Raw genomic sequence first — 19,069 nt, forward strand, 5'->3', positions numbered from 1 at the left:
CTCCAATTCTCTCCCATCCCACCAGAGGGGAGTGAGTGAGCAGCTGCATGGGGCTGAGCGGCCGGCTGGGGTTAAACCACGACACAGCTCCCAAAACCCACAAACACTCTGTAAGAGCAACTCAGGGGAGTCCTCCTGGATTGTGAATTGCATTACTGATGTGCACTATTATTTGAGATTCAAAGCAGAACTGAATTCTAAAGCAAATTTAACAGACACCAATGTTCTCAGACAGTGAAGTTCCTGAGAGTAAGAACAGTCCTTCTTCCAGTGTTCCATCACTGGGAAGTTCTCATCACCATGTGAGATAGTAATGGGCAGATCTCTTCAAATGGATTTTTGGGAATACTCACCTGAGGAGCTGGAAGCAGCACCAGGAGAGAAAGTCTTGTTGTTGCGAAGGGCAGACTGATTCCGTGCGCAGCCTGGGCTCCTGGTGCTGATGGCAACCACCTTCCCCGGGGGAGTCAAGGACTGCTCCTCCTGAGCAGGCTTGATAGGGGACGTGGCAACGGAGCTCATCTCGGGCGTCTGCAAATGCACCTTAAATGAACACTGTGCGCTGGTACAACCATGTTTTGTGAAACTCACTCTACTCAGGGAACCTGGAAATGAAAATCTGACTAGGATACCTCACAGGACTCTAAGCAATACCTTCTAGCAGGGCTGTGGGGCAGCTGAAATTTCCCTTCCTACCTATTCAGCAGTGTTAGATGTCACCAGCTCACCATCATTAATTATGTTACAATTGGGTTAACACTCAACAACCTTCACACAGTTTATGCTGGACAACCCCAGGATAGAAAGAAAAAGAAAAAAAAGTGTTGGTTTTAGTTCAGTGCAAAACTAATTTTCATAAACTCCATCCAGAGGGCTCTGGTGGGAAATACATCTGGACAAAAACATTTTGCTCTTAATTCTAATCAAGTAGAGTTTTGAATTTTCTCCCTTCCCTTCTCCTTCACACTGTAACACAGCACAAACAAGAGGCACATGGCAAGGTGCTTCACTAATTTTCCAGGCCTATCCATTTGTTTCATTATGTTGTTTAAGCTGTTTTCTAGAAATCACTCCCTTTTAAGGAATCTGTGTGCAATCATGGGCTTCAAATTACCCCCTCCACTCAAATGCAATGCCATTTGGCACACTTTGTTTTATGCTGGTGATCTTCATTTAAGGAACAAACCACAGCAGAGCTGGCTGTTTGGACTGTTACAGATTATCTGGAGAAAACAGCAGGGATGCACACAATCAATCCTTCCTCTTAAAATACCCTGTGGCAAAAATATTATGGTTTCTGTCATTATTTGATGAAATGCAACTTTAAAATGGCTACAGTACTTCCAGTGAGGCAGTAAATATCCTCCTGACCTCCGGAATATCAGTGCCATTACATTCATGCTGCAATGAGAGTGTCTTCTTCTGAAACACAGCAAGAATAAAGTGGTATTTGATCAATGAAAGGGTGTGTTCCTTCTTTTTGCTGGAATGTATGATATGGTACACATCTGATAGAGCTGCTCTATTGTTCAGTAGCACTGTGCTGCTTTGATTAAAAAAAGTGACAGGGAGACACATGCAAATCATAACTGCTGTTTTTTTCTGCCCCCTCTTCTACCTCTCTCCCCCCCAAGTCTCAGGGATGTCCCTCTTTGTAGTCTGTAATTGTTTTATCATGTCATGTCTAGCTGTCACCTGTGTCACCAGAAGTAGAAGTAGATGCCAAAAGAGGAGACAGTGTCCCAGATCTGTGAGATGTCAGACCAAAAGCCTTTGCAGTTTAAACAAAGTCTATATGTGGAGCTGCATCTGAACAAAGATGGGTTTAAATTTATAAAATCCTTCATTCTATGTCTACATAGAATCAGGATCAAAAGGAACTTTGATGGGGGCTAAGTCTGCGCCAACAAAGAAAGACCAAAGAACTCTGTGTTTGGGAACAGGGATACATTTGCATCCTGGGCTGGAATAGGATTTTAACTCATTGTATCTCCATCACAGGCATATGAGCAGATCTACTGAACTTGGTGTCTTTTTAAAAGGTGTTTTAATAAGTTTCAAAGGGCTGCACTAGGTGGAAATGGCTGCCCAGGTATCACAGGGCAGATCTTAAATACAGGTTACAAAGCACAAGAAGAAAAGTTTGTTCATTCTCTAAGGTCTGCCTAAGGAAGAAAGTATTTTTCTGGAACTGTTAAACAGCCATCCTGGAGTCTGGGAACTTTTACATGTATCAACTGTGGCAGGCACAGTTCTATTGCCTCTGCTATTCCAAAGAAATACATTCTTTTCACTCTCACACTTAGTCTAATTTGAACTACATAAACATTGAAAATCAAGGGTTGCAGTTTTCATGCAGAATATTAATCTCAACCAGGCTCCATTTCCCACAAAAGGTTGGACCAGATGATCTTCCAAGCTCCCTTCCAACCTGGGCTGTTCTAGGGTTCTGTGAACCTAAGATAGGACAGAAGGCACCTGCCTCACCTAACCTCACCACTGATGTTTCCAGCAGTCACATGAAATGTTCACTGAACCACCACTGAGAATCACAGCAAACCAGAAACTAAAAGGCAGTGTAAAAAGCATATTGAAGCAAAGTCCACTCTGTAGCCAGCTGGGTTGTGTTGTGGTTTTTGGGTTTTTTTAAACACAGGAACCTCCAAAGATCTAGACAAGGTTAGTAACTGATTTACTGTGAACACACAAGTGGGCAAAATTATTCCCCAAATCAAACTAGAGTTCAGTATCTGGAGCACAAACAAGAGCTACTTACTGGTTTGGGATTGACCTCAGTAGAGATGAGTTTCAGAAGGCAGTTCAGGAGTCTCTGCTTGTGAAAGGTGGGACACGCAGGGAGAGCACTTGACTCGGACGTCTGGTCTCTAGCATCCTGGGTTTCTGGCTCCAAGACAGCCAGCCAGTCATATTCCAGCTGCAGCTTGTTCGGTTTGCCCATCATGAGGTAGACTTCAGCCAGCGTAAGGCTCTCAGAGGTTCGCAGACTCCATCCTTCTTCTCTGACCTGTTGGGAGAGCCGGCTTGGGTCGTCCTTGAGAGACTTAGTACTGGATTGTCCCTGAGGTGGAGGTGGAAATGAGGAGCCCAGTTTCTCCTGAGAATCCTCCATTACTGCATCCGTGATATCCTTGGTACAAGTGTCGAGCTGCTGGCCCTGGCTGTGGCTGGCCTGAGTTTCACATCTGGATGGGCCGCTGCTGGGGGAAGCCACACCACCTCTCAGGAGCTGGGAACAGAAGTCAGAGGTCTCTGCACTCCTCCCGTTTGGAAAAGCCACCGGGGAAGCGTTACCAGCTGCTGGAGCTGTGTCTTTCCCATGCAGTTTGTCTGTGCAAGAACATTTCTCTGGGACAATTAGGTCCTGGCAGGACTTCATGTACCGTGGGAACGGATCGAGCAGAGACAGCTCCTCCACATCAGGGATCTTGCTGCAAGCACATGCTGTGCTGCACGAGGGCAGCACAGCTGCCTGGTCACCAGCCAGGACCTCCCTGCCCTCCACACAGAAGGCCACTAAGCTCAGCTTTTCCTGGTGCCCCCCTGGATCCTGGAGTCCAGAAGGTGGTTTCTGGATGGAATTGGTGATGCCAAGATTTGAGGCTGTTCCTTCCATCTGGCCAGGCTCTGGAGCACCATCTTCAGTGCTTGCAGAAACTTCAGCTGTGGGCTGCAAGGTTCTGCTGGGCTCTGTAGTGCTCTCTGCCCTCCCTACACCCTTACCCTCTGTTCCCCGCGGGTATTTCAGCTGTCCCCTCGCTGTCCCCTGACTGCTCTGAATGCCCAGGATTTGGGCAGGGGGGAGTAAGTGAGAGTCTTTTGTGTTCTGTTTGCATTTGCCTGTTTCCTGCCAATGCACAGTGCAGAAAGCCTTGGAGTGCACCACTCTGGCTACCCCGGGCAGTGGAGTGAGGGTACAATTCTCTCCTGGAAAGAGATGGAGCATCACTTTCTCCTCTGAGAAGTTGCCTCTTGTTTCTGAGCCTCTGGAGTCTTGAAGCTGCTGTTCTTCTAGTGTTTTACGCTAAAAAGATGTGTCAAAGAATGTAACAAACATCTGCCCCTTCCAAACAAGCACCTGGGAGACTATTTTGTAAGTTTAAAAAAAAAAAAAAAGTAGTTGATCAAGGACGTGTTCTCTATTCAGCCCAGATATGAAGACACTATAATCAGAAATAAGGTCCTTTGTGGTGATAAAGACTACAGCAAAGACCTGCTACAAGCACAAACTAAATCTCCGTTGCAGACAGAATTACTTATCTCTGCTTCACACCCCACTGTAATTGTAAAAAAAAAACCCACCCCCAAACAACATACCCCAAACAAAACCAAGCAAAAACTCCAACGTCACCGCACAGCAAAGCAGCCTCTCCTTTCTGTGCAGCAAATTCCACCTTACAGGCCGTGAGATCCTTTGAAATTTCAAGTGATGTACTGCCGCTCTTCCAGGCTCGCAAATTGAAGAGAATAGCCTGAATGAAAGGCCCAAGAACAGGATAAAATAAAACAGTCAGGAGGAGAACAGAACAGCTGTCAACTCACAAATCCTTCTACTGCATGGATCAGAGTTCAGAGGCAGGGACACCCCAAATGCTGTTTGTCTCAGACAGTGCAGCTTGACAAGAAGCTTAAGCCTTCATTGGTGAAACTGCACAAAGTGCAAAGATCTGTCTTTAAACTCTTTTCTGAAATTGGAAACAGAATTGTCAGTTATTATCTAGGCTCTGTGGGGGTCACCCATCGATAATGAACCAGACTAAGATCACTGTTTGAGGAAATGAAGCAGAAGCTTCATTATTCCTCACTAGCTTTCACGGGATCAAAGCAGAGAAGAGTTGAGGTCAAAGTGGAATGTTGGGGGATCTCCCATGAAAGCTTCTATTAGTAATGCTGAGACTGACCTCTACCTTTACCGAGCAGAGACTCTAAATTTATGAGGTAGATTCACTTTTCTGATACCAAACTGAACTTAGAATCGGAAGGGAACTGCTCCCAGGACACACAGCACATGGAACAGACCGACCAGGAAAAGGATACAATCCGCACTTCATGGAGAGCCCACTTCTGCTTCAGGAACTCAATGAGGCTGGAGACCTTCCGATGTAACTCCACGATCATCCTGTATGTGAGAGAAACAGAGGAGGGAACAAAACAAATGTCAGCAGCAGTTCAAGTCATAGCCTCAATGCTGGAAGGGGAATTAACGAATAAACTGGCATTCTATAACACTAGCACAGAGAACACACCTACTGCTCCCAAGCTCTGAGAAAAAACCCCAACAAAACCAAAAACATGTTATCCCACAACTTTAAAATCTAGATAACTCACATCTGCAACTCACACAATCTAAAAGCCTGTTACATAAACCTGACTGTCATGATTCAAGAAACTAGTTTTTTTCCAGATGGAAGAAGATAGGAAAAGATGGCAGGATTTAGCTGAACTGCAAAAGTGTAGGCAAGGCACAAAACTACCACAAAGTACAGAAAGAAAGACAAAAAGGGGCACAAAACACTCATTTACTTTTTGAAAGCATTTCACAAAATAAACCTAATACATTCTTCTGAATGGAGATTTTTATCATGATCTTTGGTCACTAGACTGAAGTGTATTTGAGCCATATTTGAAAGAACACTCAACACCATAGGCCCCATGAGTTCTGGACAAGGTATAAGTACCAGGATGAACAGCCACTGATGACAATGGAACAGCAGCATCAAAGTCCTTTTGCAACAGAAACTACAGATACCTTCCATGCTGCTCATATAACTGGGTGCAGGTGCAATATTCAGAGCCTTGGTGCAGGCACCTCTGACCACTGTGCAACTTCCCTCCTCTCTGTCTGTGGTACATTAAATACAAATTTTTGTGGAACCAGTGCTACAATCTCCGTTTTCTTTGCACTCTGCTGTGACAATAAGTGGCACAAAGTATATTCATCTCCAAAGCTCCTTCATTACTCAAAAGACATAAAGAACACTGGTAATCTCATTTCCCAGTGTGATAGGTCATGTTTACAAATCATCCACTGTGGCCGGACAAAGGCTTCAGACCAAGTACATTTAGGCCACCTGCATTATCAAAGAGAACCCTGAACTCCCAGGGACCTGGGAGTTTGGATTGAAAGGAAGCTGAAGATGAGCCAGAGTGTGCCCAGGTAACCAAGAAGGCCAGTGGATCCTGGCCTGTATCAGGAACAGTGTGGCAACAGGACCAGGCTTGCCCTGGACTCAGCACTGGTGAGTGCTGTGTCCAGTTCTGGGCCCATCAGTTCAGGAAGGACATGGAGGTGCTGAAGCAGGTCCAGAGAAGAGCAACAAGGCTGGGGAAGGGACTGGAGCACAAGGAGAAGAGAGGCTGAGGGAGCTGGGGTTGTTGAGCCTGGAAAAGAGGAGGCTCAGGGGAGACCTCATCACTCTCTACAACTACCTGACAGGAGGGTGTAGCCAGGTGGGGGTTGGACTCTTCTCCCAGGAACCAGCAGTAGGACAAGAGGGCTCAGTCTTAAGCTGTGCTGGGGGAGGTTTAAGTTGGATATTAGGAAGAAATTTTTTAGAGAGAGAGTAACCAGCCATTGGAATGGGCTGGCCAGGGAGGGGGTGGAGTCAGCCTCCCTGGAGGTGTTTAAGGTGATGTGGCATCAGTGCCATGGTCTGGGAACCACAGCAGGGTTGGACTCGATGATCTCGGAGGTCTTTTCCAACCTGGCTGATTCTATGAAGAAAGAGGAAGGGGCTTGGATGCTGCTCATCTATTTCCCTGTTCTAATCTGAGCAGCATAATCAGTTCTGCTACCTAAGCCGGGGGTTCTGGGCAAGACTCTGCACTCGAGCCCACGCGTGATTATTCCGCGGCTGCAGCTCCACAGGGACCTTGAGAGGGAGTCGTACTGGCTTCTGGTCCTCTTCATCACTCACACCTGAGGAAGATGAAGCACAAAGGGTCAAAGCAAGGACAACTCAGTCACAACACTGTGTGCTCAGTTACATGATAAAATCCACCAGACACCAGCATCACCTACAGACAAGCCAGCAGCTCAACTTCACCACTGGAGCCTGCTTCCTTAATTACCTTCTGTTCCAATGTGTTTATTCTTATCCTTGGACACTGCAGCGGTACTGGAGATTCCAACTGTGCAAGCAGTGTCAAAAATCAGGTGGTTGGAAACTTGAGAAAATACAGTATTTCAGACCTTTTGAACAGCCTGATTCTACTTACTTGGGAACAAGGAAGAGAAGGAAAACAAACAAACGAAATCACACATAACTGAATGGGAGAAGGTGAAGAAAGATGGAAAATGCTTAATGCTAGACACTATAGTGCTCCTAATTCACTGGCAAAAGGGACTAACCTGCACACACAGTGAAAGTATAGTGGGTAAAGCAGTAGTGAGCTGATCTAGTGTGCTAGTGAGAAAACTGGGTGGGTCCTGAAGTCACTGGGATTATTCAAGCAAACAGGCCAACAGTGACACATCCGTGCTCAGCACAAATGTGCAATAGCCCAAATTTCCCTGCCAGTGATGGACACACCACAACAAGCCCACTCATTCTCTATTCTTCCAACCATCTGCTAAAACACCCCATGTTCCAGCATCTCTTACTCACCATCTGGATCACAGAGTTTCTTCAAAGCCCTGCACATGGGAGCTTTGATACGCAGGTTTCTGCCTTTGTAACGAACAGTCGTAGCCCTGGTCACGTGGAAAGAGAAGTACTTAGAGGCACCAGTAACAACAGTTCCTGAATACAGACATATCAGGGACACAGAGCCAAACACAATCATGGCTACAGGAATGAACACAGGAATGGAAGGCTCTGCAGTGCAGGTTCACAAGAGCATTCGGTCTTTTCTGTCACCTTACTTTTTCACTGTGCAAATGCTACTCTTGTTACCCTCCTCTTCCAGACTTTCATGAAACACTGGGCTGTCCACTCAGGGAGGGACTGCTGTTTTATAAGTGGACCAGGACTGTGCTACTTGGGTTGAAGAGCACCCACACAGACAGCTGTTTCATAAAAGACAAGTGGGTTTGTTTTAGTCTCCCCTTTATACTCCTGACTCTTAATTACAGGAAGAAGAAGTCTGAATTTCCATTTTTCCATATTTCCATTTTCCATTTGGAAATATCCCCACCTCCTCTGGTGCAGTCAGGAGGTCTAAGAGCTTGTGCAGGAACCTGAACAAAGTAACTTTTACAGTATGATTTAGCTTCAGTATCAGATCAGCAGTTTCAAAGATCCTTAAAAGCCAGAGGTCATTTTTATTTTCACACAGTGGAACTACTTGATTTCTTCACTCCATCGCTCCTGTTTTCTTTTTAGGGACTTCAAATGCAGGAATTGAGCCCAACCAAGCTACCAATGGCAGCATTACTACCCAAAACTTGAAACATTAAGCATCAGCTAGCATAGAAGCGGCAGGATCGAACACAAGTCCTTGCAGTAAAATGAAAGTTCTAGGAATTAGAAAATATTTCTATGCTGTAAAGAAGACATCATTAGGTAGGAAGAGCACTTGTCTATGGTGCTAAGAGGAAAATTTGCAAAAGGGCAGCAGAAGTGAAGCCAGACCTGAGAAGATGGAGCTGATGGGGTGAACAACTTTCATTTACTCAGTTATGAACTTTGACGGATTCAGAATACCCCAGGGCTGGAAGGGCAGATTTCCTTCCAACTTAATCCTAACCTGAATTCTTGGAAACAGGAATTGTTTGAAGACAGTTGGTCCCACCAAGTCCAACAGTCAGTCTCTGCCAGTGTAAAGACTCTTAGAGAAGGGTACAGAAACCCTTGTGGGTATCTAATCAATGACATAAGACAAGGATGAAAGGTAAAACCTCCTCCTGGGCATTGCAATGGGCGCCTCGGCCTTAACATAGAAGGCTCCATATCCTCTTATACAGATCCTTATATTAAAGTGTAGATATGATTTTATCAATAAATCAGCATTTTTAGAAAATAAATATTCTGAAAACAAGCTTAATCAACTAGCACTCTCTCTCTTTTTTTTTAAATGTGCAAATAAACCCAATTTCAATACAAGTGAGGACAAATCAGTATGAACCCAAACTCACTTATGTCAACAAGGATTGCAATGTATAAAACCAGGAAACTCAACTACAAATTCTGCTGTGCTCGAATTCAGCTGGTCCGCGTTAGGACAACTTCTCTCTTAGGTCTGAATCTTTAGCTGGAGAATCTCCACCTTTTTCCATGAGCTCAGACTTTGGTCTCAGCCAGCAGTCAGAAGCAGTTGCCCAGTATAAAAGTGCCTGGTACAGATCCTGAAAGATTCAGCAGCACCTAGAGAGTTTGCAGCAAATAAAAACTCTAGCTACACATTACATTTCTTTGTACAGTGCTTATTATCATCTCCTCCAAGAACAATAACTGAAAAAACAGCTGAGGACTACAATTCTTCAACTTTTACTGCAGTTCCCAGAAATCACTCTCCATTTTACTCAGTTTTACACTGAAGGAACACATCCTCAGGATTCACACCAAATACCTTGTATCTTTAACTAGAGGGATTCAATGAAACTACATTTGCTTTACTACCAGTAATGCAGTCCCCACGGTAAGTAATTTGACAAAGGTCACACTGATATGAGAAGATGCACAAATGCACCCAACTGCTAGAAAAGCAAAGTCTGGGAATGTGACTGAACAGTCGTACACAAAACAATGCGGCTGCATCAACATGCCCAAGTGACTGTCTGCCTTGTTCCTGCAAGGAGTCCACTACAACATTACAGCAACCTGAACTGCTGGGGTGATTTCCTTTGTGAAGTCCATGCCTGGATGTTCCCTCCTGTTCAAGTGAAAAACACAGGTTTCATAATTGCCTCATACAAAACCCACTACAGCCAGTGAAAATCACCCAAAATTTCAATGCACCCTGGAACAGGTTTCTAAATTGCAAATTTATACTGCTTTAAGACAGCAAATTCTTTTGAACTACTTGTGCGAGCTGAGTGTCCTCCTTGATTTTAGCTAATGCAATTCCTTATTATCAAATGTGCCCTTGAAGGCACATTTATTGTTGTTGTAGTCATTATTACTGTTATTGTTACTACCTTGACAATATAAGGGTACAAGTGGAGAGAAAGATTTTTTTTTTTTAGAGTAACTGATACATCTATATAAAACAGACAAGCTTTGTGGAAACTGGTCCATCACATGAGTGGAAAAAGGGCCTGGCTGCTCAGAAGGCCATTTGATCCACCTACAACAAATGAGCTAATTGATCAAGGAAAAGGAGGAACAAGAGAAGTGCTGCTGCTAATTTTTCACATTTTCTATCTCTCTTCAAGAGCCTAACTAGTTGGTCATAAAGCGTCTATTGTTGAGTCAGGATTCCTGGCAGTTGTTCCTGTTCAATTTGTCTGCCACCTGCTCAGGTGCACCTTGGGCTGCAGGTACCCAACATCTGTTACCACCATAGAGCAGCTCACAAATGAACGTGGATCAGCATCACAAACTCCTGGCTCCATCTGTACCTGTGCTTAAAGGGCAGAGAGATGAGAAAAAAAACAACCCACCCAACCAAAACCTAGGACAAAAGCCACGAAAGAAGTGTGAAAAATGTAAGTATATTATGGAAAAGGTATTATAAAAATCGCACTGGAAGAAAGCAAATAACTGTGAACCTGCTGGTAGCCCTAGAGGAGCAGGAAATGCTGCATTTCCTGAGCACTGAGGGTGAATGGCACAGTTCAGAACTCAGCAAGCGAAGTACAGTGATCAGTCAATGAAGAAACACAGAGCACTCATAAATGTGACAAAACAGCACTGACAAGTTCTCATGGAAGTTTTCACCCTGGCACTACAGCACTCTCCCACAACTACAACAATCCATCCTTTTACTTCCATTGCTCCCTCATGCTGTAGAAGTAACATCCCAGCTCTCCAGATTCAGGTGTTCTGCTTGGAGAGATAGGAACAATTCCCCTAATTCCCTTTTCCATTAAGTCTGATGAGCTTCAAGCAATCCAGGCAGAGTCTAAAGAATAACTTATTATCAAACTAATATAAAAGTAGATATATTTAGAGACTATACCTTCCTAATTGCCATCCATGTCTGGGAGGCTGGAAGAAGACTATTTCTACAAATTTAAGGGAAGAAAGGAGGAATGGTCTGCAACAGAACTACTCTTAGCTTCAAAATACCTATTTTCTCCTCTTACCTGGATCCTGGATGTTTCCAAACGCAGTAAATGGTAAATCTTAAAAACAGTTACTCTACTGACTATGCATTCAGAACTACCAGTCTGACTTGACATCAAGAGCATGTCTTGCCTACTTAAAAAGATTGGGTTTATATGTTATTTTTTCAGGATGAACTGCTATTTTATGATCAAGATTTTCAGGGAGTTACAGATGCCCCCTCAGCCAAAGAGCTTTCCCAAGGAAATAGAAGGCAGTGAAGAATCACTCCCATCCCACACAAAGCACATTCAGAACCTGAACCAGACAAAGCAGCCAATCTGTCTTTCTTACCTTGTGCTATAAAGAGCCTCTCAGTTTGGGGGGGAAAACCACAAACACTACCAGACACTGAGCAGTGCTGTGCTTAACTGCTGCATAGTTACAGTACTTCTTTATTTAGGTGTTTATTGCAGTTTGTTTGGATTTTTATTTTAACTTATCCAGAAATCCTACATGTTTACACAGAGATCAAGAAAATATTTGTATTTGTTTATATACAGGTTTTTATTGAATGTAAAGTGTTGCAAAACTAACTTAAATAAAAATGTTTCACTCCTAGAAATGAAACAAAAAAAAGCATCAGTTTGTTTATTTACACTAGTTACTGAGCAGTTCTGATATAGTGCCATAAATCTCTGTTTCTTGTTACATATCCTAATCACAGAACCCAATGACGTAATAAATGCATAGTAGAATTAAAATGCTGTAATAGAAACCTTAGCACAAAGGACTGGACAGAGTGATCCTGTCTTCAAGCAGCTGGTGTGGGCCAGCGTTGACCTGAGTATGCTGAACTACTCAGAGCAGTTACAGAGTAATTCTTATCTCCCCCTTGCATTTATAAATATCTAAACCTTAATCTGTGAGACCCCCGATTTATTCAGCTACACCTGTCCCAGTGGCTGTGGTCCAGCCTCATTTACCTGTTACTGACATTCTGAAGACAAGTACAGAGATGTGTAACAGCAAATGGCCTGAACTGCAACAGCCCAACAGGAACAGGTCACAAAGACTTTGCCAGCACTTACCATAGACAGATCTGAGTTTTCAGGCATTACTTTTTATCTGTTACCTGGGTTATAAGCTCAGCTACAAAGATCTTAAGTATGGTTTTCTTATGAGTCCCTCACAGGGTCATTTGTTTTTCCACACTCCATCAAATCAGTACAGAAACCAGAGATGCAACACAAGCACTGAATTAGAGTGTGTAACTCCAGGGTCTGGAGCCCTCCTGCAAATAAACCGCCACGTAGCTCCTCACAACCTCAGCCTCTCTCACCAACCAAATGAGGCAAATGTTTACCTAGTTAAGGAGCAGATCATCAGGATAATACATGTTCACATTCCCCATTTTTAATCACTTTGGATTCACTTTCCCTCACAACTTTCCACACAGTGACAAGCCTTACAAAGTGCATTGCACTCAGAGGAAGAGCAGGAGTGTGTCACGCTTGAAAGAAACACGTTATGAACTGAGAAGTGCTTACAAATAGGGAGGGGGATCATAAAATTGTACCATCACTGAGCAAGATGGGAAGTTGAATCAACTGGGATATGTGCAATGTGTTTGCTTCTGGGAGCTATGAGGTCCTGAACATGCAGGGGATTAATTCACATGGTGCAGACAGAGGTAGTAATGAAGACACAGTCTGCTCCTCTTCAGCTGATGAGGTTCACCCACCAAACGGGTAAGAGATGCAGGAGAAAAAGGGAAGCAAAGATGTGCCTCCCATCTGTAGACAAAAAGTCTGTGCAAAAGCAACTATTTCTGAACTGGTTAATGTTACGCACGCTCTAATTTTGGAGTAGAAGATTAGCATTAATATTTTCAAATGCAAAGACTTCTGTTTTCAAAATGGTTTGTAACAAGACTGGCCTCATAGAGTAAGCACCTAGACTTCACAGAAATCATCAGCCCTCATTACCAATTAATTAGAATAACTAAGGCCTGAATCATGCGAAGTGCTAGATTGATGCTACAGCTCACTAAACGTCATCAAGCTCTTTTGTTATGCTTTAGTTTGTTTGGATGACCCAGTATTAGAAAGACTCTCCAGTACAGCACAGAGTGACTGAAACAACTGCTGACATCTTGAACTAGAGAGATACTCATGACACTGTGGATAAAGGCTCATCCCAGGCCCATTTTAACTGGTAACTCCAATTTGAAGAAGTAATTGGCTTTAAGAATAATTTTGTTATGTGAAAAAACATACTGCTTAGGTTTTCTTAACTGTACAAAACCCAAACTAAATGGCAACTTCTAATTTAAAACCCGTCAGTTAACAGAAAAATGAACAAGTGATTTAAGAATCATATTCAAGACCTGCAACACAAACACACCATACAAAGGGCATCTTCCAGGAAAGGAAAGGTGGTTTGATTCTAAAAAACTGATTCTGCAAACTCCATTGGGAACAACAGGAAGGTACAACATCAAGTATCCATATAATGCAAGGTAAAGTCAAAACTCTGCAGCTACTGAGGGGACAAACTCCTACTCCTCTCTGCAGTCAAGTTTACTCCATAGTAACTTGTCTGCTCCAGTGAAGCACCCTAAAAGCAATAATGCCAAAGGTAAGAAGGGACCTGTAACAGACAGAAAATAATGCTGTTTTCAAATCACTTTTAAAGACATGATTAGGACAAAACAATGCCTTCTGAGTGATCACAATCTTTAAAGTAGTATCCTTTCAGAGAGATCTCACTTCAAAAAACATAAATTCTAAAAGCTGGACTACTTCAAAAAATTTTATGTGCAAATACATCAGGTATTCCCTCATTTCTAATAGTACAGCAACTTCTCACTCCTTCTGTCTTCTATGAATACATTGACTCACAGACTAAACTCCCAAATCCTGCAATTCTCCCTTGAAATGGAAGAGAACACTCGTTCTCAAAGTCAAGCAGATGCAGAAGTGACTGGAGGGCTGAGCTCCCCAGTGTCTGAGGAGCCATTTCAGATCTGAAAGTCAGGACTCATGAGCACTGCGCACAGAAGGGTTTGGAGATGAACCCTCACTGCAAGGAGGAGACTGAGGGGCTGGAGCGTGTCCAGGGAAGGGAACGGAGCTGGGGAAGGGGCTGGAGCAGCAGGAGCGACTGAGGGAGCTGGGGGGGCTCAGCCTGGAGAAAAGGAGGCTCAGGGGGGACCTTCTGGCTCTGCAACTCCCTGACAGGAGGGGGGAGCCGGGGGGAGGCGGGCTCTGCTCCCAGGGAACAAGGGACAGGACAAGAGGAAACACCATCAAGCTGTGCCAGGGGAGGATCAGGTTGGATACTGGGGAAAATTTCTTCACAGAAAGGGTGGTCAGGTACCAGCACAGGCTAGAGTCTCCATCCCTGGAGGGATTTACAAGATATGTGGCATTTGGGGACGTGGTCAGTGGTGGCCTTGGCAGTGCTGAGGTAATGGCTGGACTTGATGATCTTGGAGGTCTATTCCAACCTAAATAATTCTATGACTCCATATTCCCTGTAGTGAATCCACATAGTTATAGTGACATAACTTCTGTAAAGAATTCTCATTTAATTATTTTATTAAACTTCACCCATCATTTCTTACTGATAACAATTAATGGCTTCATGGAAAAGGGGAGAAAAACCTAATACAAAACAAGCTAAGAACGGAAAACGTCAAACTGAGCTCTACAAAATGAAGAAACATCCCCAGACTCTGGATGACCAATACAACAGTCAAGCTGGTGAACAACTCAGTTTTATGAGTTTCAGAAGTTCTTACTTACCCGGCTTGAATGAGCTCATTGAGTTTAGCTGCGTTCTTGTCATCCATACCTTTACAGGAAATGGGATAACACAGTGAATTAGGATTTACAGTCATAATGCCATGACCTTTTCTGTGTCCTGTTGGGTTTTCAAAGCTATTACATTTTATTATCACCTAAGACTGACACGTGTAAATGTGCTGTAACATACCCTTCCTGAAAAGTTTGCACTTTCATAACGAGCAAGCTTTACATGATCCTTGCCACAAAAATTACACTTTACGCATGGATTAAATGACCCCAGTTTAGGTACTACAGCTGTCTTCAAATGCTAGGCTTTAATCTGACACTACAACATTACAAAGAAAAGCTTCATCTTTCTGCTCAATCTCTGTTGCTAAGGCAGCAAGAAACAGCATCATAGCAACGAACACAGTAAAAAACTAAATAAAAACCTAACATGTAACCCTCACTTTTCTCCGTGCATTATACAGCAAGTTTTTAAATGGACATTTTGGTAACTTGATTCATGTGATAGTAAGGTCCAGATCTATTTACTGAACAATTAACCTCCCTCTGGCAATGCTGAAAGTATTTCTGACATGCTTTCATGTCTCATCCCTATTTCTGGGACTCTGTGAATACATGAGGAAAAAAAAGACAAAAGGAAAAAAACAAGCAAACAAAAAAAAAGAAACTGCTTTCCCCAGCTGCAAAGCAGACCTCTCATAAACTGGGTGCAGAGCCTTGCAGATCGAGTCCATTTAGTCTTGGAGATGAGAATTTTCCAACTGTCAGTGGATAAAGTATGTAAATAAGTCCTAAAGTTCTAAAAAGACAGAAGTATAGAGGTTGCAGGCATTGCCATGGTGACTGTATGAAACCTTACTCCAAGTCACAGCAAGAAGGGTCTGCTGATGCTTGTAAAACAAGATGTGGGTACAGGGAAGAAACACTAACACTGATTTCTGGTGACAACGCAACGTGCCTTGCCTCTGCACCTGCTTTGTCATGAAACAGCTCAAAATTACTTCTCCAAGGTGAATTAACATGCTGGAGATCTTTGAACATACAGAGTAAAGTCAGTTTGAACATCCAAAACAGTCTTGTTCACGACCTGCTATAACAATCCCTGGTAAGGGACAGCGAAAAACCCCCTGCCAAATACCACAGTCCTGTTAGGAATTGTACACGTCCACCCATGAATCCTTCTTGTCCTTCTCTCTTTGCAACTAGTATAACTTCAAAAAGAAGTATTTTATTTTCCATGTCTCACAAATTAAACAAACATGTAGAAGATGCACTATGACGTAACACTGAATGTACAAAAAGCTTGGGGACAAATGAAAAAATGCACAGATAAAAAGGTGTATGTGCATGGACTGGCACACACAGGGTGTGTTCCTCTGCCCACTCCCCAAGCCAGTCATGTCAGAGCTCTCTCTGGAAACCATAAGGACCATGGGACCCATGTCCTGGGCTGATACCACAGCAGGTAAGGGAGGAATTCTGCCCCTCTGCTCCACTCAGGTGAGACCCCACCTGCAGTGCTGCCTTCAACTCCGGGGGTCCCAGCACAACAACTACTTAAAGGGGGCTTATAAGAAAGACAGGGACAGACTTTTTTACAGGGCCTGCAGCAACAGGACAAGCGGTGATGGTTTTAAACCAAAAGAGAGGATATTTAAACTACATGTAATGAAGTTTTTTTTTTACTATGAGGGTGGCATAGACTGCCCAGAGAACCTGTGGCTCCCCTATTCATTGAAGTGTTCAAGGCCAGGTTGGACAGGGCTTGGAGCAACCTGGGATAGTCGAAGGTGTCAGCAAGGTCAGAACCCATCTTGGCTAGTCAGTAAAGTCTTATGATTTGTAATGTTTTTTCATCTTCAGGGTTCCATGAGGAAAGATTTAGAGAACAACTCAGAGAAAGGCACTATCCCAGATTTTGACTGTGTAGGCACAAATAATTGTGGGTGCAAATTATATCATTTACACATTTAATTGCTTAGTTTTCAATAATAATAAAATAGATCATCTAAGCTGTGTGTGTGTTTACCTGTCACCTATGGGCAATACATGCACTGCATTCTGGAGACAGGAAAAGCTAAAGAAATCTCTCAAAGGGGACTAATGCAACAGACTAAGGTGGTCTCTAAAAATAAAACTACACATAACAAAGAAACAATACCACAGAGTACAGCAATAGAATAAAATGAACACAAGTTCTCAAGAACTCAAAAGTGGAACTGAACTAGACACTGCCACCTTCAAGGGTAGATACTTGTGATTCTACCATGTAAAAATAACCTGAAGTCATTCGTACTCACATCCCCCGATCTTTTTCCTCAGTTCCCCATAGCAGATTAAGCCATACAGCTCCAGGGAAGATTTTTTCAGTCCTTGAGAAAACACTGAAAAGCAGAAAAGGTGTCAGTGAGATGCAGGTTGCAGATACTCACACACAGCTACGCTGAAGATACTCATTTCAACCCTGAAAAGGAGAGCATTTGTATTTTCAGTGATGAGACGAACATCCCACCGAAGGCAAAACTTAAGTTCTCGTTCAAGAAACACCAGAATGGGATGGTTCACCAATTCAGATTACAGGAAAACAAGCAGCTTCCACAGAATTTAAACAAATATGCAACAGTTCAATTTGCAAAATAAAGCAAATTCATAATAAAGCTAACTCCAGGATCACTTCACTGTTTACAAATTCTCAGGGAAATGTCCAGACGCCCCCAAGGAAATGCATACAGAACTCTTTTATATGAAAATTTAGAAGTAGGTCTGGATTTTCCAGAAGACAGAATATTTTCTGTGCACTCAAATGCACCTTAAGCAAGTTAATGTAAATTCCAGATTTTAAATTTTTACATGAAGAATTGCAGACATTTTATTTAACTTTACAAGGGATTTTTTTTTTTTGTCCTTTCTCATCAAGACATATGATATGGACATTACTGCTAATAGATCTAAAGATCTATAACAGTAAGAACAGTCTTGTGGTTTACAAATCAGGTGAAAATATTTATTCTTGTCTATTCATCAAGACTTTAGTCCCCTTTGACCTGCAGACTCATTTAATCCCAAAATCCAGGCACACATTATTTCTACCGATACTAGAGCTTACCAAACTACTGCACTAACTCTTACATTCCTTCAGACAGTGAGATTCTAGACCACACAGATACAGATACAGAACTTTGTTATCCAAAAAACAGATTAACCTCTTCTGTGACATCTTTTAATTTTAAAGATTCTTCCATACTGTGTTTGCTGCAACATTTGTTTTTAAATTAAATACTAATGGCTTCTTTCATCTTAAAGTGTTGCCTTGCTTTGGAAAGAAGGAACTCACAAAAACACATTATGCCAGGTGGTTTAAATATACAAGTCCTCCTTTAGGTAACCCAAGCTCAGGAACAGACAAGTTCATAAACAGACTGTACCATACACTACATTCGCATTCCTTCAGCTTCTTTCTAGACATATCCATTTTTCATTAATGAATTATTCTTCACTTGAGAGGTTCTGGCCACAAACTGTGTAGACGAGTTTACTATCCAAACTTTTGCAGGTATTCAAAGACCAAATACTTCAATCATCACAAACTGCCACGATTTCTGCAACTTAGAATATACGATCAGGACAGGAAAACTCCAGAGACTTCTACTTAATCAACAAGCTAATGGGAGACCTGACATTCTTGACACCTTGAAGTCAAAAGAATTGGATCTTAGTAAAATCTTGTCACTGAAATAGATTTCTTTAACCTGTTATTCAGATCTGGGCACACATAGACAAACTTGAACCCTCACTGCCCATTACTAAATAGTAATAGATTTGATAAAAATCCATTCTCAACAATCATATGTTACTGTTATTGTTACAAAACACCATCAGCAGTTTATCTGACTTCCCAACTTCCTTTTCATTAAACAAGTTGCAGAAGGAGGGAATAGAATGGAAAGGGGAAGTTACTGACCCAATGGTATAATTTCAGGTTTGTTTGAAGTGGGAGCAAATATGTCACCATTTACACTTTTACTGGACTGTTTATTTCTGACTTCCCCCAAGAATTCCAAAGTGGTGCTGAGTGGTGCAGTGGTG

General features: G+C 42.7%; 1 protein-coding gene across 3 annotated transcripts in view; it reads right to left on the minus strand.

The window, feature by feature from the left end:
- Positions 1-19,069, minus strand: part of CRAMP1 (cramped chromatin regulator homolog 1) — a 50,441-nt gene that overhangs the window by 16,706 nt on the left and 14,666 nt on the right. For all 3 annotated transcript variants that reach the window (XM_027737967.2, XM_027737966.2, XM_027737964.2), the window contains exons 5-11: positions 17,284-17,367; positions 14,975-15,023; positions 7,626-7,711; positions 6,814-6,937; positions 5,056-5,137; positions 2,777-4,042; positions 354-531 (exon numbers count right to left, since the gene is read on the minus strand). In XM_027737967.2, coding sequence (XP_027593768.1) covers positions 354-531; positions 2,777-4,042; positions 5,056-5,137; positions 6,814-6,937; positions 7,626-7,711; positions 14,975-15,023; positions 17,284-17,367 — 1,869 coding nt within the window. The remainder of the gene's footprint in view (positions 1-353; positions 532-2,776; positions 4,043-5,055; positions 5,138-6,813; positions 6,938-7,625; positions 7,712-14,974; positions 15,024-17,283; positions 17,368-19,069) is intronic.

This window comes from Pipra filicauda, unplaced genomic scaffold, assembly GCF_003945595.2.
Source record: "Pipra filicauda isolate LSUMZ 115617 unplaced genomic scaffold, ASM394559v2 scaffold472_size498715_pilon, whole genome shotgun sequence".
Classification (NCBI taxonomy): domain Eukaryota; kingdom Metazoa; phylum Chordata; class Aves; order Passeriformes; family Pipridae; genus Pipra; species Pipra filicauda.